This window comes from Lethenteron reissneri, chromosome 32 (genome assembly GCF_015708825.2).
Source record: "Lethenteron reissneri isolate LAM-NWPU_2019-01 chromosome 32, ASM1570882v1, whole genome shotgun sequence".
NCBI classification, from domain to species: domain Eukaryota; kingdom Metazoa; phylum Chordata; class Hyperoartia; order Petromyzontiformes; family Petromyzontidae; genus Lethenteron; species Lethenteron reissneri.
Window position 1 is genome coordinate 9646851 of NC_083810.1, and position 25736 is coordinate 9672586.

The following is a 25736-nucleotide window of genomic DNA, read 5'->3' on the forward strand; positions in this document are numbered from 1 at the left end:
ATCCTCCCGGCGATCGGTTTGCTCGCCGACCGGTGGGCCCCCCACCCCCCGAAGGTCGGTGATTTTGGAATCTCGAAAGCCATGGAGGGGACCCTTGACATGGCGGTGACGTGCGTGGGAACGCCGTACTACCTGAGCCCGGAGATGTGCCAAGACCTGCCCTACAGCTCCAAGTCGGACGTGTGGGCTCTCGGCTGCCTCCTGTACGAGCTGTGCGCCCTGAGACCTGCCTTTGAAGCCAACAACATAATCAGGTGTGCGCGACGGCGGGCCGTGGTTCAGTTTGGAAAAGGAACTCGGTTTTTGACCGGGACAGGCCTCGTCTTTAAAAGGAAAGGCTGTTCTGGTGTCCGAAAATGTCCGTCAACAACGAGTCTTTTGTCAAGATTTGCCTCGTTCACTTATTCACTGCTTCCGTATTCGGAAGGAGAGAGGAAATACTGTACGTCACAAAATCTGTTACGATAAAAATTGTCGCGTAGACAACAGGAACATTTTAATTTTATATTTAATGTAAACATTTTAACGCTGAACATTTAATTTCGTCAGCTATCAGATGTTTACCTTTGAATTCCTACTGCACAGGTCTTATTCAGAATAACTTATTTGGAAAGACCAACCCAACTCATATTTGAGTACCTTTGCAAAATCTTGGTAACGCCACTTGTTTAATTAATACCAAGTCGTGTTGCCATTTTGGTTCGAATTTTGTGGGAAATGAGACCAACAACTCTGGCCAGCTCTGAGTCTTCAACATCGCCTTTGTGGACTTTCTGTCAAAGTCGGCGTTACTTGTGCGCTGGTACATATGTATGTATGTTTAACTTTTTTTCTATGGAGGAGGCTCATGAAGGATGCTACTGGTCAGTTGGAGGCAATCGCCCTCCAACAATAACGGGGGGGAGAGAAGTGACACAACGATGAGCGGAGCGCCGGGCGGCTAAAATGCAGCAAGTTGGCACAGTAGGGGGCACAGCTGGTGCATGTGCCAGTCATCTCAGTCAGTCAACCCATGGCACCTGGGTCTGTCTCATAACCTCTTGTCAGCGAGCCTTCGACACTTGACGTTGCCTCAAAGTGCACCTGGCTTGGCATAGGCGCCGTGGAGACGTCACCGTCACTTGGAAGCGAATAGCGGGTATTGTATTGTCTTGAACTTTGTTCGGACCGTATGTAGCCAACCGTGCTAATTGGAGGTACCCGCTCACCCGCCACAGCCTCTTCTACAAGATAATGCGCGGCGAGCCAGACCCGCTGGACGAGAGCTACTCGTGTGACGTGCGTGCGCTGGTGGCGCTGCTGCTGAGCCGCAGCCCAGAGGACCGGCCGGGCGCCAGTGCCGTGCTGGCCTCGCCGTACGCGCAGCGCCACCTGCGTCTCTTTGTGCGGGAGTGTGAAGACCGACGGGCTGGACGGGCACACAGGTAGCGTACGGTTTAGTGTGCGGGAGCGAGTGTGTTTAGTGCGCGGGAGCGAGTGCGTTGCACCGGAATTTCTGTTTGTGTCGTGTTTGTGTTTTGCCGATTGGATTATTTTGTGGCTTTCTACATGTTATTGTTGCGTGTTTGCAGTGCCACCTGCACGTGTCGGTGTGTGTAACAAATGCTCCTCCACACATCTCCCACTTTTGTATGGGCCAGCAAAGCTCTCTGTGTCTCTCTGTGAATGTCTCACTGTCACTGTGTTTGTATTTTTGCACGTCTATTTCCACGTCTTTCTCTCTTCACCTGCCTCTGCGTCTCTCCCCCCCCCCCCCCCCCCCCTGTCTCTCTCTGTCTTTTCCTGTGCCCATCTCACTCCATGTGTCCGTGCCTCTCTTTTTTTCTCTGTTTCTATAAATTGTGTAACACGGCATCTTATCATCAGTGCTGTTTTTCCTCCCCACACTGTGTGTGCACAGGGCCACGTTTGCTTTTGAGATGTCTCTGGTTATCAGAGGCATGGTTATAAGCATAGGTAGATTGAATCCCACGTGGCAATGCCTTCCTCTTTACCTCTGTCTGTGACTGTCTCTCTATTGCTATATAAACGTGCTCACTGTTTTTGTGCAGCGTCTTGAGATGTGGTTACATTTAGATCCAACATAATTCCAAATTGTATCTTTGTACTCTGTGCTGTCAACCCGCCTGCCCCTGTTCAAGTTGAGGCTCAAATCCTTCATTTTGTTTTTGCTCAGCCCATATGCTGACAATCTCTTTCTCTCTTGCGTAAAAATAAATACGCAGCCTCCCGATGTGTGGTCCCATTTGGATGCTGTAGGAATCTAAATTGCATTGTAATTGTATTGCAATGAACATAGTTCACAAGGGCAGGTCATTGCGTGTCAAACGCACGTATTATATTAAGAGCATAATATAGATTTGGGACTCAAAACAGTTCACCTTCATTGTGATGAAATGAATTGTCACAATTCAGGGTCATGGTTCGATTTAAAAATAGATGTTTTCTCTTGTGGGTGAATGTAGCAGCCTCTAGTGGTGCAGAAGTCACATTAACCCATTACATATTAACAGGGGTAGTAGGTTCACTTGAGAGACACACTAATTCAGGAGGCAACACGTTTATTCTACGACCACAACGGGGTAACTACATAACCAGTAATCACAACGGGACAACTACATAAACGGTAACCACCACGGGGTAGCTATATAAACGGGTCAGGTCAGTCGGCACACTGCCTGACCCACGATGCCGAGCACGAAGACCGGAGACGGAGGAGAAGACGGAGCACGGCGGGTTCCATTCCAGCAGACAGCCCCGATGTGGCCCCGCACCTCCCTTTTATGCCCCCCTTGGCTCCGCCCTCGGCCACGCCCTCTTCTGGAACTCACCAGAAGGTTCTGGGCCCTACACCACGTGTCCCTTCTGTCACCTTTGGCCCACATCCCTACCCTGTCCTGTCACGTGCCCTTGCCAGCCAACTGGGCTGCTACGTCCTCAGATGCCCCCTCTCTGCCAGCCACCAGAACCATGCTCCCCTAGGGACCCTTTCCATGACATCGCGTACCCTGCAGGCAGAGAGGGCTACTACACTCGCAGTTCCCCTCTTTATCAGTAACTGGCACGAGGCGCCGTAGTGATAGGCCTCGGTAAGGTAAGGTAATTTACCCTTTTTACCGGGCGACGACGACAACGGTGATCACTCGTGTTTCACGGCAGGGCGTCGCGCTCGGATCACAGCGGCTGCGTGGACGCCGTGCGGAGCAAGTCGTCGTGCTCCCCGCTGGCGGGCGACGGGCTCGCCGCGAGCAAGGGCTCGCACGGCAGCGGCGACGGTGACGTCTGTGGCGGCTTCGACCCTAGGGCCAAGTCGGCTCCCCCCGGCCTCCCCGGGAATCTCCACGAGGCAAGTGAAGAGGAAGATGAAGAGGAGCGGTCCTCACCTGGGGAGGTGCGAACCTGCTGCTACGTTTCCATGGCCATTGCTGAGCGCACCCAGGCCGTGCTGTGTTGTTACAAAAACGGTCCCAGCATGACTCGTTTCGAGAATAATATGAATATTTATTTATATTGGAGGAATGTGATGAGCTATAAAGCTCTTTTTAACAGATGACGCAGCAGTTCCATGGGCCCGACTCCTAAAAAAATACCACCCTTCAGAAATTCTGTCTTCCGCGTTGACTCCATGACGGTACAACAGTCTGGGTGAAATCATGCATCTCTCTTCTTAAATGCAGCCACAGGGCCCACTTTAAGCAGGCTGCCCAGGCCAGTTGGTATTGGCATGGTCCACGAAGGCTACCTTGGAAATTCAGACTGAGCCCTCTTGCCCGTGTTCACTTTTCGGGCTGGCTCAATTCCCAGTGGCTGCATGTGATGTGCAGGTGTGGTTCTCACCATTGATCAATTAAATTTCGATTTAAAGCTTTCGTGACTGCAGGGATTCATCTTCTTGGTTCTTTCGGTAAAGTCACGTAGAAGGGAAATAATGTTTTATTTTTATTATTTTATTATTTCCCTTTTACGTGACTTTACCGAAAGAACCAAGAAGAACATTGATCAATTGTATGATAATAATGCTTTTTGTGATGGCTATACTATATATATATGGGATGCGGTGAAGCTTCCCAAGGTAAATTAAAGACACTTAAATAAACAGTGTGCAATCCACTAACCTCATCTCTCAGGTATTAGATCACAGCCATGTTGCCACTATACCTGGCAAAATGTAATATCCCAGTTTGGTTCTTCTATTCATTATGTAATAATGCTGAAATGTATACGCAACTATGATTCATTTTACGAGTCAGTCACCATGGGAATGAGTGTAGATTCAGGCAACTACTAACACTAAGCAATGCATCCATCGTGTTACACTCGGGAACGGCCCTGGAAGAGAAACCACAAAACTCTTTCCACTGTATCGTCTGTTGCCCCCTCGCCACTTCATACGTGCTGTCGCAGGAAAGATTTACCACGCATCAATCATTTGATATATATATACCCTAGAGCTGGGCCATCCCCAATTGAGCGAAAAAGCAAATTTATATGATGGTTTTTATTTTTGTGCAGTCATTGGTGACCGGGCTGAAAGCATAAAACTCGCCGCGCATGAGAAAACTCAGTCCTAATGTCAGGTGGGAGACTGGGATTTCGGTTGCCTGTGCTGGCTCAGTGCTCCGACCACGAATATAGCGTTGGCGACCCCGTGCCAACTTTTTAAAAGGCACGTGTGAGGCCACTGTAGAGACATGCACTACCTCTACGATAAAAGAGACTTGGGGGAAAAACAAAAAACTTTAGTTACAGATTGTTCGGAATGCGAAGCGGTTGAATGGCGAAACGTCCCCAAAGTGCCGTGAAGCAGGAATGTATTTTGGTTAAAATGTCTTCTAATGCATTTTTTTTTTGCCGTTGAAGCTTGGAAACGAAACTTTGTGCAGATTTTGCCCTTAAAAGCGAATGTCGGGCAATGCGCTCTGCATAATGCGGAAACGCATCGCTACATCTAATTATCTTAACTGTAACCCCCAAACGTGCACGTTACCTGCAACCGGATTGTTAAAATATCATAATAACGTCTGTTCCTTCAAAGCAAATATCACAGATTTCCGTCATCACGAAAATATTCTCATCTTCTTAAATCGAAGATTTAAATATGCATGCAGAGGTGGTTCAGTGGCTAGGGTATTATATCACTGAGCCCATCACACGGGTTTCAGCTGCCTGTGATTAAACTGGGTTCTCAAGTGTTTGAAACCAGACTCAACAATGTATAAAAAGCACGCATTTATTTGTGCATTATGCCAGGAACTATCAACGTTTCCCTGAATATGTGCATTGTGGTCCTCTTATCTTTGGTCACCATCAGTCGCATTTGATCGAATGTAACCAACTGGTGACTGATTTTCGTGGTGATCTAAGACATGATGACTACAATAAATTTATTCAGGTTTTGCCGATGGTAATTGCATATGTGCAAAAGGCTGCGTTTTATTCATTGTTGCATCTTATTTGAAACGCATGCTTTTTTCAGCCTGCACTTTTGTTGTGTTACGATGGGATTTTTTCCATCATACACAGATCTGATTGGCAAGTGTTGCATTTATGGCCTCAGCCTAATAACACATGAATCAACTCATCATGTTAAAATCGGTTAATTCACTTTATTTGGCAAAACAACATCAGCTCTGAGAACTTAATTTATGTTGAGTGCCAATGGCGTGGCCACTCTCTAAATAGGATAAGAGACAACTTGAAGGGACCTCACAAGCAGTTTTATAACATCACCTTCCACAGATCGGCCTCGAACGTGGATCGATGCGCCACTCTCTGAGAGTTTGGAAATTGATTCTTGGTCTCATGACATGATGCCAATACCACAGTTGGAATTAAATTGGGAATGAGACAACAAAGACAACAAGCAAAACATAATAACAGGGCTTGGATTATTTATTTACGTCGGGAATTATTTTTTTCCAGGAAATTGCTCTCCGTGCTATTAGTGTTTGCGGGCGAGCCCTTAAAGGTGAGCGGGGCACTTTCTCATTATTACGTTCAAAGGCATTCATGCAACAGCTCCTGTCCCTGGGATGAAACTTAGGGTCCAGTTTGCCAAATTGAATGGGATTAGACATTAAAGAAGCAATTCATTTTATTTTTTCAATCTACTCTTTTAGTGGCTTATTGCTGGGATTTTCGGAGTTAAAATAGTGGCAGGCAGCCTTTCGCTTTTACATTTTGTCATTTCCCAATCGTATTATGCTTTTGCTGTTAGCCTCATGCCATGAGACAGTGTTCATTTGGGGCTCTCGCAGAGTAGTGTATAAACCGGTTAGAGTATGACCAATTAAAGCACATTTCACACAACGATGGAGATGTTTTCAACAAGTGACGTACCTTATTTATATGATTTATTCCACAGGGGGAATGTTCTTCGCACGGCAATCAAATGTATATATTTTTTTCTGGTACTCAAAGCCAGGATTCGAACTCACAATCTCAGTGTCTCTGACCCCTGAGCAACCACAGGCCACGTCAAGCCCTGTGGTTTTTTAAAAATCCTTTATATTAAGTTCACTTGCTTGCTTGCGCGCTTACGACCGTGCAAATCTTTCGGTCGTTTTTTCACCCACTTCCCGTGATCCAATCGAGCTGACATTTTGCACACAGACTCGTTGTGCGTGACAATTTATTTTCGTGAACATTTTTTTCCAAAATTTTCCACATTTTAGGATTTTTTTTTTCATATTTAATTAAAAATACCAATGTGATCAAAATGAAACTCTTACTCAAGAAAAACAGAAATGAATAATAAAATAAAACCGATGCCACGCATATAAAGGATTTATAGTGAAAAACTTTGTTTTTACGGGTTAATTTTAAAACGTCCAAATACACTGCTCCCCCTAGGATCCTGGGAGGCACGGCTCGTCCCCGGAGCCCAGCGACTACTCCGACGATTTCAGCGACGAGGGCAGCACTCCGGGGAAGAGGAGCCCCGTCTCGTCGGTCGATGAGGAGGTGGTCGAGGTGGACGATGCACAGCTCGGAGACGACGTCCCTGAGGAGCTGGAGGGTGAGGGTTCGGGCCGGGGGCTGGGGTGGCAGCGGCCAAGGCGACAGTGACGGGGGCTCGATAAGAGTAGAAATGTATTTGCGGAATGTCACGAAAAAGAGCTTCTATATCTCAGCGAAATTGGGCTTGCAACTTTCGATTTGTGGAATGGCTATGCAAATGTAACAGCAAGACACTTCATTGCACAAAGGTAGAAATAATTCTTGTTATCTATATTTTTTTTGCAATTATTACGTAAGCCGTGTATTCTGCACTTTTTGACATTCATATTTGTTCGTTTTTTTGTTCACCCTGGGCTTTTGTGCGGTCCACACACACACAATAAGCTGCCAATAGCCAGTGTCAGAAAAAAAACTCAGTCAATCGAGATACGCAACTCATTCTTTCTTCAATATGAGGTAACATTTATTTCCATGGGAGAAAACACAAACACAATCCCGGCCCACCACCCGAGTAGCTGACAGTGGGAAGGGGCAGACAACGGAAGCGAAGATCCTTGAGCTTTTAACTCCTGATGATGGCGGCCTCCAATAAACCCCCCCCTCCCCTTCCGCGCAGGTTACCAATGTAAATGTTACGTTGGATTAGCGGTGCTTTGTGCGCAGATTTGCGGAGCGAGTCCCGGCTTTGTGGCACCCAATTATGGGAAGTTGAAGCTTGGCATTTTCACTCGGATCCACGAGAGGACTTATCTCGGCGTGTCGGTGCAGACGAGCGACGTTGGAGAGATGTCTCCGCGGCGGCGCAGGGGCCGGCGAGAGATGAGCCTTATTGGTTTAAGATGAAAATCAGCGCTGGTTTTACCAAACAATTGGCTCAAACTGACCTTTTGCAACTGAGAGAGAGAGAAAAAAAAATAATTGGAAATAAAGGACTTGCAGATAACGCTGCCCCGCTCCTTATTGCAGCGACGGTGCGAGGGACGGCTTTAGCTTTCGCCGCGACAGCCCTCGTGACCGACTTTCATTTGATGCCACCACCGCTGGCAGGTGTTAATTATTTATATATCTATCTATCCGACCTGCGTTATCTTGCGTCGCCACAAGATAGTTGGCTGTCAGTGTGCAAGCGAAGGCGCAGAAATTCATTTTGCTTCCTTGTTTCCTTGGACTGAGGCCAGACAGATGTAATGTTTTTCGTCCAAGCCTGAGCTGCCTCGACCAACGAGCAAATTTACCACCACATTCTTTAACCGATGAGTGCTTTAATACCTTTAGACATGAGCTGTGGTCCGGAACCACGCTTTATCTAATGGCGCCGCGCCTTGGCAAAGCTTAAAGTACTTTTTTACATTAGATTTGTGCGGTCCAATGTCTCGGTGATTAATGCCCGTGCCTTTTCTCGACGATAAAATGGGAAAATGGTTCTGCGGGGTTGTACTTTGCATAAGACTGTCACGCCATCAGGGCCATAATGCCACGGCGTCCACATTGGGTTCTCTCCTGCCGTCCATCCCATCTTTGTGCTCTCGTGTCCACCTTAATCTCTTATTCGTTTGATTATTATTAATGCTCAATATATTTTTTTCCCTCCCTCTTTACTTCTTCCCTCGGCCACCTTTAACTCGAAATGCATTCAGAGGCGCGTCGTGTCAGCGTGGCCTTTTAAAGGTGTCCCCGGTGTTAGTGTTGCATTGCCGCTAGCCCGCCTACTTGTGCGCGGTGCTTTTTGTTGTAGTTGTTGTTGTTGCACGCTTGCTAATAGAATTTATCACACCGAGGCCCGAGCTGAGATTCTGCAGAAATGCCATGGGCATTGTAAAATAAAGCTTTCTGTGTGTTAAAATAAATAAATAATTGCGTAGATTTCATGCTATTAACGTGGAAGAGAACCGCGTCTACAATGGCGTCAGCTGACTCATCATTTAAAATGCGAAGCGAACACTGTGGCTCAGGAGACTTGTAGATATGTACCTAGGGCTGCGTGCGCCTGGGCTGTCAGATGTCAAAGCTTCGTTAGCGAGAGGAAAGATTTCTCGTCTAGTGGTATGCCCTGGTGATGTTGTACAGCTGTTTGGTTTACTTTCTCTATTCATCAGTGTGCTGATATCACATGAGCACATTTATTAAATCTACTTGCAAGGAAACGTTCAAACTTGTACGGGATAGCCCGGGACACAGCCTGCGCGTGTGTGTGTGTGTGGCTGCTGTTGAGATAAGAGTTGTTCATTTTTTGGGACTGCCGTGTTGCTTTAAGCAAGGCTTAATAAGACGACACTGGAGAGGAGCCGCAGGGACAATTTCATTTTAGTTCAGATTTGCAGATGCTACAGATGGCGTTTGCACCCTCGCTCGCTTGTTTAAGAGCGCATTGTCCCATCTGGCATTTGCTCTTTTTCTTCCTTATGTTGCTTGATGTTGGCGTTCCATGCCTGAAATGGCTTACGTTCGGTAGGCTGGTATAGATTATGGAGCTGTGTAGGAATATCGGTTGATAGGTTTATAGGTAAGTAGTAGGGCGGATGGGTTTTTTTTTGTTAATTATGTGGGTGCATAGGTAGGTATGTAGTTGGTTGCATGGATAGGTAGATAAGTATGTAGGTCGGTTATAAGTATGTCGGTGGGTTAATAGGTATGTGTGTGGGTAGGCAGGTTTACAGGTTAATAGGTGATCAGGTAGGTGGGTAGAGTAGGTAGGCAGGTTTGTAGGTAGGTGAGTGGGTAGGCACGGAAGCAAATAAGTAGGTCGGTGGTTACTTAGCCAGATAGATTTATGGGTAAGTAGGTAGGTGTTTAATTAGATAGGTATGCAGATACAGGGGTAAGTTGGTAAGTAGGTGTTAGTTAATCGTGTAGGTAGGTGGGTGGGTCGGTATCCATCTGGTTATGTGAATTAGTATGTAAGTGGGCAGGTAGGTATGGATATAGATAGGTAGGGAAGGAATATAGGTAATGGGCTAGGCAGGTAGGAATGTTGTCAGATATCCAGCGAGGTATGTGGTTACATACATCAGTAGGTACACAGATAAAGAGGTAGTCATCTTCCGATTCTATCGTGCGTGTTATCCAGAGGTTAGCGTGAGATGTCTCAGCCTAATCCGTGCGCTTGCCTTTGCGGATATTGCAGCCGCGAATTTACAATCCAATCATAAAACAAGTTCCCAGCTGGTGGGGACGCTATCCCTCTGATCACTAACAAAGTGCAGAGTAAGGCTTTGTACATTTATTCTCGTTATTTGTTTCTTGGTGTTACGCTGCACGTTTAGCGTGTTGTTCTGCGTACCCCCGTGGGGGTCGGGGTCGGGGAGCCGAGGGGGATGGGGGGGGCTGCAGGGAAATTCATGAACGGACTCCGCGCTGGTATCACCTTCGCTCAAACGAGTGCTGGGTCCCCGGTGAGCAAAACGAGCCACTGTGTGGAAATTTACACGTTCGTTTCGCTTTCAACCACCACCACTGCCCACCCCCCACGCCAAGTTGTGCAGTCTCTCCAAGTGGTGCTTATTTTAGAGAGCCCAGAAGCATGACAGTGACGATGACAATCATACGGACAGCAATGATCACCATGATGATATTCATGGTATTGATGATGATGTTGATGACGATGACGACGATGAAGACGGTGATAATTATGATGGTATTGATGGATATGATAATGATGATATTGATTATGAAGTGATAAAGACGATGATAATATGTATATTAATTGGATGAATCCACGAGTACACTGGCAGTTGTGGGTTGGAGGAAAGAAAATTAAACGGCACTGTTTGGGGGAAACTTACCCCCCCCACCAGGTTACTGCCTAACGTGGCAATCAATCACTCAAATCCTTTCCTTTTTTAGCACGGTCCGTGTTAAGTCCATTGCAGGAACAAAATGTTTTTTTTTGTGGTCCCAAGGGTATCCTTGGGTGTAAACAACGGCAGAAAATCCTGCGGATGAAGCGGTCATTAGAGCACAGAAATGAAGTCAGGAACGCGCGCTGTGCATGTGCGTGTGTGTGATGGTGCTTGGCAGGTATAATCGTATGCAATGTTTGCTAATAGAAATAACGCGTCTCACCTAAGGGGAAAGTGTGCGGAGCACGATAAAAATAAACACGCACGACGGTAATTGATGAAGATTAATCGGTAGGCCCTGGTGGCTTGGAAACACAGTCCCTGATTAATGAGTCGCCTGCATAAGATAATCATTTAATATCTATAAGTGTTGTGCGTGTGTGTGCTGCCGTTATATGTGTGTGTGTCTACGAGTATATATACATAGATCTTTTAATTTAGCAAAGAAACTTAATTATGCGTTGTGCAAAATTAGCAGTATGTTCAGCTTAGGTATGGTAATCATTTCATAGTCACAATTTAACAAAAATATTTTTCTCTCTTGATGTCGGTTGAATTTTAGGAATTGCGTGAGTGGTTAAAGTCACTCGTGCAGCGATAAATCATGCAGGTTACAATTTTGTGACATCTTGCAAAGTGCATACTTTTTCTTGACATTTGTTGTGTTTTTACTATGAGCCGAAATTGGCGTTTACGCTATGACCCTCCCAAATCATAAGCTCAGCACCAAATAGGTAAATGGTCCTGTATCGGATGAGATTAAAGTTCTGTATTGATAAGATTATATTCATATATCGGATGAGGTAAGAGTTTTGTATTGGCTGAGTCATGGGATTTGGGTTTTATACCAGATGGGATTATGGCTCTTTATCAGATGATATGTAGGCTCTGTATTGCATAGGCCACGATTTCTATATTGGATGAGATGTGGGTTCTGTATCATAGAGGCTAATATTTCTCTATAGGATGGGCCAAAGGTTCAGTGTTATTTTGGTCAAGGGTTCTTTATCTGATGAGATAAGGGTTTGATATCAGTTTGAGTTAAGAATTATGTTACAGATGAGATGAGTGTTATGTATGAGATGGGTCAATAATTCTGTATCAGATCAGATGTGGGTTCTGTATTTCATGGGTCAAGAGTTATCTATCGGGTGTGACGAGGCATTGAATATCAGAGGAGATGAAGTTTCTCTATCACAGGTAAGTCAGGGTTTCTGTGTCGGCTCTGACGATGGTTCCACATCGCGACAGAATCACTTGGTCACGACGTCGCTCTTCATTTCCACCCAAAACCCCACCAGGCAGCTGCGAGGAGGCGGTCGAATACGCGGACGATTTTGAAGAGTGCGACGATGACGACGATGAGCAGCTTGAGCTGGCGGTGAGCTGCGCCCGCTCGGCCGTGGGCGCCACCGAGGCCGGCGGCGGCGACAGGAGCGTGGCCGCGTTCGCCCACGGCGACGGGGGGAAGGAGGGAGGCGATAACGACGAGGTCTGCTCTCAGACAAACAACCTGCGGGTTCTACGACAGCACTGCATCGGTAGGTGAACCGGTAGATAATGTTCTAAGGCGCCCTCACGCGAGTTCTATTTTGTTGGAGGCGTCGTCACCGTAAGAATGAAGGTTGAGACAGACAAAGGCAGCTGGGCATATGTGTGTGTGTGCACGCGTTGTATAGGCCGGCGGTTAGCGTGCTGCGCTACGAACCCGGCGGACCGGGTTCGATTCCTGCTAATGGCCAACACCAGTGACGATTATCTGAACTGGTCCTGGGCCTTCCTTAGGTCGACTCAGCTTCAAATGAGTACCTGGTGCAGCGTGTAAACATCGCCACTGGGGAGGCAGAGTCAGTCGGGCGTGGTGCTGGCCACCCACCCCCTGGTGGACCCTTCTGGCCTTCATAGGTGCTCGCTAACAGCACTTGCCCCAACAGTCTGTTTAAGGTTATACAGGGGATCTTTGTTTTGTTTGTGCAGGCCACACCTTCTGAGGGTTCACTTTAGACCAAACCCGGGCATATTTCTCAGTCAGCCCAGCTCAATCGAAACTGGGCATTATACTGTGATAACGTTAAACACAATATCACCAAGATCTTGGTACAAATCAATTGATGCCACCCGAATACTGATATGCCAATTTCCGGAATGTATGGGACAAGGCCGGACAAGTGGCCACCGTAATACACCTGCCTTGTCACTCCAGTGCCACCTCTAACTAGAGCATGTTTGATGATCATCACAAGAAGAGGGTTTAAAAAAAAAAGACAAAGTTTCAAACGTGTGTCAGACATCCCTGGACACACAGGTTAGAGGTTACGTACCTGTACAACTGCTTTGTTTTTTACATCATAGAAATGTCCTCTATTTATCCAGGCAAGATACTGCATCTCAAGACTTATACAGGAGGGGTCTGCATTGAGATATTTACCCGATTTAATTTTTAACGAGTTTTTTTCATCCGGTTAACTATTTATCCAGGAGAGCATGATTGAGCAATAAGACTTTTTTTTCAAGAGGGCCCTGTTTAAACATGATTGGGTCAATTTCTTTGTGAGTGATTTTGTGTGTATGTGTGTGGGAGGAATCCAGAGTGTGTGTGGATAACTCCAAAGCATGCAAATGAGAAGGCAACACCTGAACTGGGAACGGATAGTTTATGAAATTATTATCTCCCAGCGATTAGATGAATTGTCACCAATGGGGTGATTATTAACAAACAAAAATAACAAAAAAAAATACTTTAGTACCATCATATTTGTATGTTGTTTCATTTCATCTGGATGGTCAACGCCCACGCATGGTGTTATAGGATGCGGGGTTGCGGGCAACATAGGGCAGTACAGAAAAGTCGATTGTTGTACCATTACTTTATGCTCCCTCGCCTATGCCACCCGCCTTCAGCGACCCGCACTGACCAGCGTGGTGAAGTATGGCCAAATAACCTCCCCCCCCCCCGCCCACAAAACCGCGTGGTGTCGGGGAAGGCCTCATCCAGCAGCGCATTGAGAAAATGGGCCATAGACCTGTACAGTGCTTATTTACATTTTTACACAAAGTAAATTTTGGTGGAAACCTAGGGCCTCGCCAAGATGCATTTTCACACCCACACCTGCCAACCACATATCACGACTCAAACTACCGCTGTATCCCTCGCTCGTGAGAAGGGAGCAAAGGCATGGGGGGGGGGGAAGGGGGTTTCAACGGATGTTGCTCAAGGCGGCGTGTGGTTGGCGTCCTTCATGTTATTTACGTCGTCGCCGGCGCAGTTTGTGCTTTGCGATCCACTCAGAATGCTAATCGGCCGACGCCAAAAAGAGAGGCAGGAAAGTAACCACCCCCCCCCCGCACCCTCAAGACTTTTCATCTCGTGAGCCGCTCACACGTGGGCTCTTCTCGGTTTTTTTCTTCAGCAGAATAAGTACGCTGAGTGTCTGTTGAGATGTAGGCGAAATGTCGCATCAAATTTCCCTGTTTTTTATTTGAATAAGTTGCGTTACTTTTACCGTTTTCAAAAGATTGGAAATGTTTCTCTTTAATGGCCATTACTTGACTTGTGTACTGTCATTAATGTATCGTCTTTTGCAGTAGCATCTCAATTAGAACTGTCTGTGATTGGATACAATCCCTCACATATAGCCTATAATAAATAAATGTATCCTTTTGCGAATCCACTGGTGGATCATTGCTTCCCCCACACCGTGTTTAGCCACTGGGGTTGTTTGACCATACTTCGCCACGCTGGTCAGTGTGATTTGCTGAATGGAGCACCCAGAACCCATTTGGATGTCACTTGCCTCTCGCGTTGGCCACAGCTGGGAATCATACTCAGGTCAGCAGGTTCATCGTAGAATGAGCTGAACACTCAGCCAGCGCATGCATAGCTTATTTCACATTTAAATATATTAACTCTGCTCTAAATGCATTTATCCCCAAAAATATAATTACACGTCCCATTTCGTGTGTAGGACGTGGTTTTTTTGGGAGGACGTATGCATTTGTATCCATCCTATTTGTGAATGTTATTCAAATAGACATAATTTGCAAAAGGAAAAAGAACACGGGGAACCAGATAACGTTCTGGGATCGCGTCAAATCAGGGTGCTTATTTCTTCGTGATGAAAGGCAACACGCTGGAGGCCAGTGAAGGAAAGCAGAGGCTAATCTAAGCTCTTTTATTTGCTTTTTTACGCATTACATGATTGGGCAAACTGCATGCGTGTCGCTGCGTGTTGTCCGCCCGTCCATATATTGACCTGTTTTTGGGAGAAAGGCGCGTGTGAAACGATGTGGATGTCGAAGATAATTGTGCGACCTGTCGAGAAGATCCAAGCCCTGCGTGGAGTGTGGAGTCTTTGAGTGTGGGAGGAAGACAGGACGGGGATGAGGGAGGGTGGGTGGGTGAGTGAGTTCGGTCGGCTGTCGCGAATAAGCGTTCTTGTCATATGTACCGGGTGGTCCAGATGTCTTTTTAACCCCCATTTCACTCTCTAAAAACGTAATATTTTTAAGGAAAGCTTATTGAAAAATGTATATGCAAAGGAAAGCAATGTTAGGGGGTCAATCAGTTGTGAGTCACAAGGCATCTGGGCCATCCTATGCAACAAAAACATTGCAAAGCTTACAATGGGATGATGATGGTCAGAATCGGTAAAAGCTATAATTTGACGTCAGCGCATTTTGCGGTAAGCGTGGCACGTTCTGTGTTTGCTTTCGTCCGTATGTTTTATTGTTTTGCCAGCAAATATTTCCACGGGGGTATTTTGGCGCTCAAATGACCGCGCGAATTCAATTACTCGCTTCAGACATCGTGTTCCTTTTGACATGCGTGCGAGTGACACACGCGGGCTCGTTTTCCATCGCTCTCGGCAACATCCCTGTCCACGCTCCTATCTTGTAGGTTACCGACGACAAGGAATCGCAAACTGTGACAATAATACGGGAGGAACAAAGAGTTTACAAAAGAAATTTTGTACAAAAAAAAAACCTCTAAATTATTTTGTCGGTCAATATACTTTGAAAAGGAAGCAGCTCTTGCCGAAAGGAGGCTGGCCAAATGGGGAGATTACAGCGAGATGTATCGATCGTCGAGACTGAAAAGAGAAAGGAAAACGGGGGGAAAAAGAGGGCATCTTGAGCCCACTGTTTGCATGCGGGTCTGACTGTGAGGCTCTGTCCTCCCTCGAAAGTGGCACACACGGGAGTGGCTATCCAGCTCAGGGCCGGCGCGCGAGGCTTGCGCGAGGAGACGGCAGTTTTTGTCAAAAAGTGTAGTAGTCATAGTAGTAGTAGAGTTGTTATTGATATTAATGTTTTTAATTCTCATCCCTGTTTAAGTAGCATTTCAATGTATAAATCTCCCCCCCCCCTCTCCCAAACCCCCCACTCCACCGCCCCCTCCCCCTGGCATTATCAGACATCTCCACTGTGAAGCTCGTGTGTGGAAGCTGTGTTGTTTGTGAGTGCTTGTCGCGGACAAGAATCTTTCATGCACCATTCCTCCCATGTAAAGCCAAGACTCGACCCCAACGAAAAATAAACACCTATTAGCCCGCGTCCTTAAACGAGAGGCTTGCGCCAGGAGACGACAGTTTTTTTTCGAAAAGTGTAGTAGTCATAGTAGTAGTAGAGTTGTTATTGATATTGTTTTAAATTCTCATCCCTGTTTAAGTAGCATTATTTCAATGAATAAATCCCCCCCCCCCCTCTCTCAGACCCCCCCACTCCACCGCCCCCTCCCCCTGGCACTATCAGACATCTCCTCTGTGAAGCACGTGTGTGGAAGCTGTGTTGTTTGTGAGTGTCGCGGACAGAAATCTTTCATGCACCATTCCTCCCATGTAAAGCAAGACTCGGTCCCAACGAAAAATAAACACCTATTAGCTCACGTCCTTAAACGAGTTTTTATAAGAACAAGAAGACTTTAGAGTCCAATCATGCGTGGCTTCGTGGCTCCGTGGCATGCTATTGATGATTTCACTTGCGATGCCGTAATATAACATCGGTGCAGTGATGTTGGTGCTGCTTGATGTTGAACAAGTCTTACATTGTTTTAAAAGTATTTTTTTTTATCATTAACAAAGCTTCAAAATCATATTGAATAACCAAGAACACATTGTTGAAAGGAGCTATTTGTTTCAAAACATTCACACTTAAGGGTCTAAATTATTACTCTTAGGTTTTTTCGGTAAAGTCACGTAGGTAAAAATAGATAAAAAATAAATAATAATAGAAATAAAAGAATAAATCACGACGTTTCGGAGGCAACACAAGTCTCCGTCATCAGGTGGGACCGTCACAGCTAAATTTATTGTATCAAGTGAGGCAAAATTCCAAGAGACAAGCTCTTAAATACAAGTTAAGGGTGAGGGGCTTATCTGAATGTGGTAGCCAATGAATGGAACGTGTTTGAGGGGTGGGCGGGGCTAAAAGAGAACAATAGGTGCACTTGGGGTTGTAACCCGGTGTTGGCTGACAATCCAAATACAAAAACAGCAGTACTGTTAAACGCTGGGGATGTCAACACTTGGTAAAGTAGAATAGTATCTGTCAAATAAGATGGTCCAAATATGTGTAGTTAAATCTTTTTTACATGGTTAATAACATCTTTCCAATGATTACTCAGTTTGTACCCATCATCACGGTTGAAGTTATGTCTGTGTTTGTATATCTGGATGGCTTCGTGTACAAACCTTTGATGGTAGCCAGAAGAGTATCAATCCTTGCAGTCACGAAAGCTTCAAATCTAGGTCTAAATTATATATGATGGTAGCTTTGGGAGGTCTTCATCCAGCAGTAGATAGTCAATGGCTGTTGATTAGATTTCAGAGAACGACTTATACAACTCATAGCAACATTTATTAAGTAGGTTGTACCGTGCATGAAAACACATTAATTTCCGCATTTAAGTTATGGTTTCTAATCTGGTTTTAATTAACAAACTTTAATTACCATCATGTAGGGCTCCGTGAGATTTATTCTTTTTTTATTTTGAACGTGCATCTCTAAAGACAGCACAGCAGTTTAGCAAACGGAGTAGAAAGTTTAATTTTGTACACAGGCGTTCATTGTCACCCAAAATGTAAATTTTCCCAAAACGAATGCTATTTTTGTGTAATTGGAGGTACATTGATAAATGGTGAGCGGTTCATCTCACTGATTATAATTATCACTATGTAACACAATTTTTGTTCCTGGGTAATAAGTGTTATTTTTTTATTGCTTATTCCTAAAAAGTATAGAAAATGGCTATTATTCCCCACAAACTTTGCTTTTGTGACCAGGACTTTATGTGAACGAAAGACACAAAAGCACACGTTTTCTCATTGAAAAAAGGTACATTTCAAAATATCACTGTCCTGGTCACAAAAGCAAAGTTTTTGGGGAATAATAGCCATTTGCTGTACTTTTGATGCATAAGCAATTAGGAAACAACACTACCCAGGAACACATTTATTTTGTTACACAGTGAATGATTTAACATGAAGGCTTTTAACACATAGGCAAATCTGGCTGTCTGCCTAATGATGCTAGTTGTTATTACTGACGAAACGTCGTACTCAAATTATAAATGTTGTGGATTTGCTCTCCAACACACCGGTGTGCTGTATTAGTAACGAAATGGCAAGTTCTGTTTACGTGACAACCCTTACTAATTGGCTGTATCGGATGGTGGCGGGTTTAACGACACATTTATATTTACATGCTCTTACTCAAAAATCTCTATTATCACTAATTATTGTTGCAGACATGTTTTGCTTTCCATCCCATCTCCTGTCTCTTGAAGCACGTACTCCGTGAAGGATCGACCATGTCGCTTGCTTAAGGCCAATCAAACACTGCCTAATTGCCAGATCCAAATTCTTTTCTCGCCCGCTATGCAGAACAACCCGGCAAACATTCAGAGTCTTTGTTTAAGCGAGCATTAACCTCCAGACGGCGGGTCTCTCTCAGTGCTCGCCGATCGGGTTTTTAGCTAAAATCAATGTCATTAAGGATCCCCGTGCTGAACCAAAGCTTGCCGGTGGTCTCTTCAAAGTCAAATTGGAGACACCGTGTGCTGTCCACGCCCTGCACCGGGACAATGCGGCTAACCATCTATGGGAGACTGCGGCATACATTTGCCGGTGGAGACTCATATTCATCCCCTGAATATCTGCTCCCCCACACACAAATGTTCGGCAAATATTTGTTTTATTCCGAGGTGGAAGTAATAATTGCTCCTACCAGTGACGCCTTTGTTCCTTCTAAGGGTCAGGGTCCAGGATTAATTTGTTACAAAAGAATGAAAGGTGCACGAGATGCTGCTGCTGCCGCCGCGGTGTGATGGTCGGCATGCCGGACGTGCAATCCGCAAGTCGTCGGTTGGATCTCCCGACGTTGCCGTCGAACAATCGGGCAGGTTTCTTACACCCTCTCCCTCGCCACTGTTCACCCTGCAGTGTGAGTGAGTCCACCACAGTCGAGCGGCATGTCGCGTGGGTGGAGGGGGGGGGGTCGAGGGTTAGGGTTACTTACCAAAAAAAATGGGTACAAATCTTTTGGAAGGGGAACTCATCTTCAAGAATATTGGTTTGAATAACATTCGTTACTCATGGTTATTTATATTGGATTTTCCCAAGCACCAATATTCTCGAATATTTCTTTCTTAGCTGGAAGGAATATACGTTCCCAGTGGGGGAGCCGGGTTTTCGAGCGGGTGACCGTATATTCTCTCGCATCGGGGGCCTCGTGGGCAGCGCCATGCGGGTGGAATCACCCTTAACTGCAGCCGCTGTGCAGTATTTACGCCCCGCCCTTCCAAATGCATTAACCTGTTCACCTGCATCGCTCTCTGGACGCTGACTCGGCCGTCAGATTACCACAAGCGAGCAGCCGCACACTTTGTTTTTCCCGGTGTGCCAGTGTACGCCGCTCGGCTCAGTTCTCTCGGCGATGTCCAAAGTTCCTAATTTTTTCAACAATTTTTTCTTATTTTACCAGGTATAAGGCACACTGACCTAATACAGATTTTTTTCAGAAGCGACCTGGCCACAAATGATAGCACAACGAAGTGGCTTATCACATGTAAATTTACAGCAGCCAAATACTCTAAACGCACGTTCATTCTAAATGTGGATGGGGAAAAACCGGAGGACCCGAAGAAAAATCCACGCGACCACTGGGAGAGAGACACGCAAACTCCAAATATACAGCAGGCGTCAGTGTCGGGATCGAACCGACGGCCTCCTGTAGACCATGCAAGGTAGTTAACATCTCGCCATCGTGGCAGAGGGGAGAGCAGGTAAAGAGATTGAATTAATGCCCAGGGGCATCAGGGTTAATGTTGGACTGCGGGGTCCTTTGCGACTGATATTATGTCATTAATCTTCCGCTTCTTTGAAACGGCTTTACAAGCCATCGCTGCCCGTGGACACGTTTAAACGACAAATAAAATACGCATGCAAATTTATACGGTGTAAATTGACAGCTTTGTCACCAATTAAACTGTACCCGATTCCATAAATTTAATTTCCTCGGAGCTGCGTTGAAAGGTTTGAAAAAAAAAACATGTCTCCTCCTCGGAGCAACCACAGCCAGTGTCAGAATGAATTGTTCTCCCCCTGCGAGCAATAATAAAGACTAACAGTTTAATTTGATCTTAAGCAAACTGCACGCACAGATTCACAGATAATGTATACTTACAGGAGGTCAAAGGACCTGACAATTATCGCGTTAATGTCAGATGCAAACTCCGATTATACAAAGCGTAATTTAGTGCATGAAGCCATACACACGTTTGTATGAAAATTAAGTTATCGCTCTCTTGTTTGACATTTAAATTTCACCATGGTGGGAACGGTAGTAAATTAATCAATAAACATTTTCTCCATCTTTAATTAGTTTAACAAGACAACAATGTTGTCCCTGTGCGCGTTTGTGTGTGGGTGTGCATATGCATCTCATTATATATCAATGCAATCGGTTGCCTGTGTTTAAATAATAAGTTGAGCTCATAGAAAGTGTCTCAGCACTAAACTAGCAGAAGGGTATATTTGTGAAAATGAAAAATGCATCCCAACCCGTAGCGGCGTAACATTAATTGCTTTTCATCCCACGCCAAACGGTTTTGATGTCGCCCTCTGTCTCTCCCCCCCCAACCTTCCCCGCCCCATGATGAATAATTTACAAGGGCTTGCTCCCTACTTGGAATTAAAATGAATATAATTATAATAATATACAAACAGGCTGAATAATTACATGAGGAAGGAGTCCACTGTCATCCGTAAGAGTAATATTCTCAGCTTTTTTGTCCGGGCACAATTAGAGGCCTTGCCTGCGTGAGTCCTTGACCCGAACCCACTTAGATCGGGGTCCCTGAATTGTCGCACTCTGTGCTTATTCCCATGAAACAACCCGATTAGTTTTTGTTTGCTCCTCTTAACTTACACAATTTGCTCTGTCGGCGGGGTGAAGTGTGTCTGGCCAGCGTTGAAGTGCAGACAAAAATCTCTCTCTCGCACTCTCTGTAGCAGAGGCCTTTTCTGGCAGTCACGGCATGAGCAAGTAATTGCTGGGCTGCATATTTGACTTTTTCAGTTCAGATAAGTGGTGCAGCCGTCGCATGCGCAGGCGGTGCCACTGCACACAGGCCAGAGTAGCTCAGGTACTGGATTACGAAGAGGGGAGGGGGGAATTTGACAGGCGGGGGGGGGGGGGGCACATTTCATTCCTTGCACCAGGGTCTATGCCAATGGTGCTATACCACTGGCTCGCACCCAAAACGCGAATGTGATAAAACGGCGCCCTGCGAAAACAAAACAATTTCCAACGTGGTCGAAGTGGAAACGTTTTCAATTGTGGGGGGGGGGGGGGGGGGGGCGGGGGGGTGAGTAAAAAAAACGGCGATCCAAATTACAACGGAGCTCCCATGAATAATTAATCCTGTGGATTAACTTTTATTTTTTGGTCGGGCCTCTCGGTCAGCTGAAATGGCGCTAATGTCCCGAGCCCGCGTCTAAAGGAAGGGGTTTAACCTTCGCTTGGCTGCCGATCGACCGTGAGGGTCGGCTGATGAATGTGGCTTTCAGCGCTCGCTGTCCACGGAGCACTTCGGACTTACTGCCCCACGGGGGCCGCTAAATCTTTCGGTGCGCGTGCCGCTCGGACCGATACAAAAACCGCCTAGAAAAAAAATAAAGTTTGTGGTTTTCAGATGTTGCTGTGAATGAAATAAAAATATTTCTCTCTCTCACTCTCCCAAAAACAACGTTATCTCTTTTAGCATTGGTCATGGGTTTGTTGATCTTTATCGGGGTTTTTTGTTGTTGTAGAGGATTCCATGTGTATTAAATAAAGGCCTTGGATTAATAATAGTAACAGTCAAAATAATAAATAATGTTTATAGTTTATAGCCCATTTCAGTTCAATGCTGGATGGAGGCCTCCCCCATACCTTGACGGTCGTGGGGGTTCTCTAAATGCATTTTAGTCATAATTTGTGAAGGGCGGCCCAGGACCAGTTCAGATGCCACCCGCCAATGGTGTTTGCCATGGCCAGGATTCAAACTCAGATCTCCAACATTTTTAACACAGTGTGCTAATCACTGAGCTATTGCATCTCCCATACAAACATTCATCATTCATCCCAAAGACACCTCAACTATCCGATGTGCCTTTCTACTGTCTGTCCAATTTTTTTACTTTTTGAACTCCATGCAAAATTCCACAAGCAACATCTGACTATTGCTTGCTGAGTAAATCAAGTCTTGGCAGGTGGAGTTCACTCTGGTGTTTCTCCAGCCCCCGAGTGTCTCATCATAGCGGGCAGTGGGGAAGCTTTGAGGTTGCGATGCTGTGGGCCCTACTGCCGATGTGAGGTGTGTGTCCCAGCGCACCCGGTGTGATGGATCGCGTGCGTCTGGGTGTAGCGGAATCCCGTGTTAGCGTCATGGCACGCGGTCCACAAGCAACCCTTGCTGGGTTTTTTTCGCTGGAATTCCACTGCTAAAAAATTCCATCGCATGCCGGACTTGCACACCGATCGGGCCGATATTTTACTGCATCCGGTAATTGAAAATTTTAATTATACCATTAGCACGATGTTCCCAGTTGTGTATTGGAGCTGCCACAATTGAATTATTTTCCCTTTACTCTTTTTGCACGAGCCATCAGTTCCAGCTCACGTGCTGCGTCGGCGCTCGGCAGCACAAGCCGCGCTTAAAGTTACTGCTGACGCGCGGCTAATTGGTTCTCATCCTGCGTGCATCGAGATGGTCGCATAATGCAACCCGCCCTTTTGCGGCGCGCAAAAAAAATGCAATGACGAAAAAATTACCCAACTTTGTTGTAAAAATTGCAACCGCTTATCCTGTCCGAAAGCGTCGCGCGCATTTTCGTCGGTCGACAAGGGCATTGTGTGCGACAATCGCACTACGTGACATCGCGCCGGCTCGCCGACGAGCCGTGACCCGAGAACCCCAGACGCAAGACTCCCTCCTCCAACCTGCTCCCACCCCCACCCCCCCCCCCGTCCGTGGAAATTACACGCATCACTCCCACATGCGGATGCTGCTCCTCCTTCTCAACGGCGCCTCATTGTCATGGCTAACGACTTTCGCCCACGCTGCATTCGCCGATTACTCCCTCCCCCCCCCTCCTCCTCCTCCTGGCCGGCGGGCGCTACCTCTCTAACACCCCAGCGTGACGCACGGCCACAAAAGTGTCAGCGCGTGGATTTATAATGCGAGGTCCGGGCCGGGATGTCCTTGCTTCGCCCTTGTTGCCACTGCTCGCCAATGCCAGTGGCTTGTACGTCCGCCTCTGGCCATTCCAGCCGACCGTCCATCCGTACATCTGTCCATCCGTTCGTTGGCTTGTCCATCGTCCATTTGTCGGTCCTCACTGTTCCGAGACTTTGCGAGGGCGTTGCTGCTTAAGTGGCGTGAAGGAGATTGAGTAGGGTGGGTGTATTTCGCAGGACAAGGGTATACCTGAGCTGCTGCTGATGGTGATTATAATCATCACGCACAATCCGATTCAAAGCAAATCACGAAAAATTATTTGAATCGGATTGTGCGTGCTTGTGTCCATGTCGGAAAGCGTGTCCTTTTCTGGAGAATAAAAAAAAAGTTTCAATTGTATGATAAAAACAATGCGTTTATTGACATTTCCCTTTGATTTTGTTTTACATACGCCGCTGACAATTAGGCGAATATATTTTTCCATTCATCAATCACTTTCCACACAGGCTTTTGCTTCAAGTCCTTCGAGGGTCTACTGTCAGCTTTGCCACGGTCTCGTACGCAGGCTTGTGTTTTTTTCCATGGCATTTAAAGCACGTGTACTGACGCTGCCTCATGCTACATTCACATAACCACTGGCATAGCACACCCAAGCTGTGAGGACCATTCCAAAATAATAGTCCAGTATGGCCTTCTTGTTTTCCTTTCATCATAAAACCAAAATATTTCCCCCCCAGTTGTATCCTAGTTGTGCTATCGGTGTCAACTGACGAGACGAAGCAGGGGTTTGAAACTTCTTCGTGTGAGAGAATGGCCCACAAAAGCGGATAACACAGAGCTGCCTACCCGCGAGAACTCTTCAATTGCCGTCTGGTCAAAGCAGTTGGGGTGCAGTACTTTCCCACCCACCCTGCTCTAGAGAGAATTGCTCCTTGCGTGAGAAGCAACATTTATTGCAGAACCATTGGTGACCGGACTGGGATCATCCACTCACTGCACTCGAGATCCTGGTCTAGTAACAGGTAGCTTCCTGGATTTTAACCCAGCACCTCAGTGGTGCCAAGCTCAAGCATGCTGACCTCTGAACCACCAGCCACATCAACTTGTTTGTTGTCCTATTGCTTCAAGAGCTTCCCCGTACGACTGGATGGAAGCTATTGTAAGAATCTAAAAAAAAAATGTGAACAAAGTTTAATGTATGCCTGGGTTAGGTTTAAGCTGTCCCAAGCAAAACATTGGAAAGAAGATTAAGTACGCTCGGTACACCACTGACCACTCGTGCCATTTTCCTGTTGATCCTGTGACATTACAAGTGCGGTCCAAGTATTGGGCACGGTGGTCGAAGTATGCAACTCCCTTTGGTAAGAGGAGCCACATGGCCCCACGTTAGTGAGCCCTGCAGCCCCGCTGGTACAGGCTTGGCACCAGTACGGCTGCCATCGTCCACTTGTCCACTTGGCAAATCGGGCAACGTTGCTTCCCTTGTCCGTGGGAACGTTGCATACCTTTGCGGAGTTTTCGCCCGAGCATGTGGAAATCCATTCAGCTATAACAACCACATTGACGTTAGCTGGAAACTCAAGCTTTCCTGGGATCAGGGAAGGGGTGGAAACAAAGCCATCCCCTCCCAAAGCTCATGGGTTAAATGTTTGTAGGCTTTTACGTATGATCCCCATTTGAGATGCGTTCAAACGTGGGCATCAAACATTTACGCTTTTCTGACTCATTTTTTTTTTAACGGCTCAATATAAGAGTGAGTTTTGCAGCTGCTTGTAAATGCACCTTGATATATGACCGGCAATGATGCCGTTTGTTGGTAATGGAAGTGGGCGCACGATTGTTGCTGCGAGGCGGCAATCGTCGGCCGATTGTAGATAAATTGCTCAGCGCACAAAGATTTAACGGGCACCTAGGGCTGTCCATGTGGCTTTGGGGGGCGGGAGGGGGATGATGATGCTGTGTCAGAGCTCTGAAATGCCGTCGCTGAGATCCTGGATTTGAATTTGAGTTTCAGCCACTCATGAGTAAACGGGGCCTTTCTCAACCCTGGTCATGATTGACCGCACACCAAACCCACCATCGCAGCCATATATATATGCTTATTTGGTTTGTCACTGAATTGCGATCATTCTTGCACGAAGGTTTAAATGATCGGTTTGACTGCCACGCAACAAACATTTCTGCACAGCAGAACACATAGAAGAGCGGTACCTTTTTAG

At 46.2% G+C, this 25736-nt stretch overlaps 1 protein-coding gene across 6 annotated transcripts in view; it reads left to right on the forward strand.

Moving 5' to 3' along the window:
- Positions 1-25736, forward strand: part of LOC133350004 (uncharacterized) — a 79896-nt gene that overhangs the window by 8544 nt on the left and 45616 nt on the right. For 5 of the 6 annotated variants that reach the window (XM_061563942.1, XM_061563943.1, XM_061563944.1 and 2 more), the window contains exons 4-8: positions 55-254; positions 1218-1424; positions 3160-3391; positions 6853-7018; positions 12101-12340. In XM_061563942.1, the coding sequence (XP_061419926.1) occupies positions 55-254; positions 1218-1424; positions 3160-3391; positions 6853-7018; positions 12101-12340 (1045 nt within the window). The remainder of the gene's footprint in view (positions 1-54; positions 255-1217; positions 1425-3159; positions 3392-6852; positions 7019-12100; positions 12341-25736) is intronic. The other variant, XM_061563945.1, reaches the window with a different exon arrangement.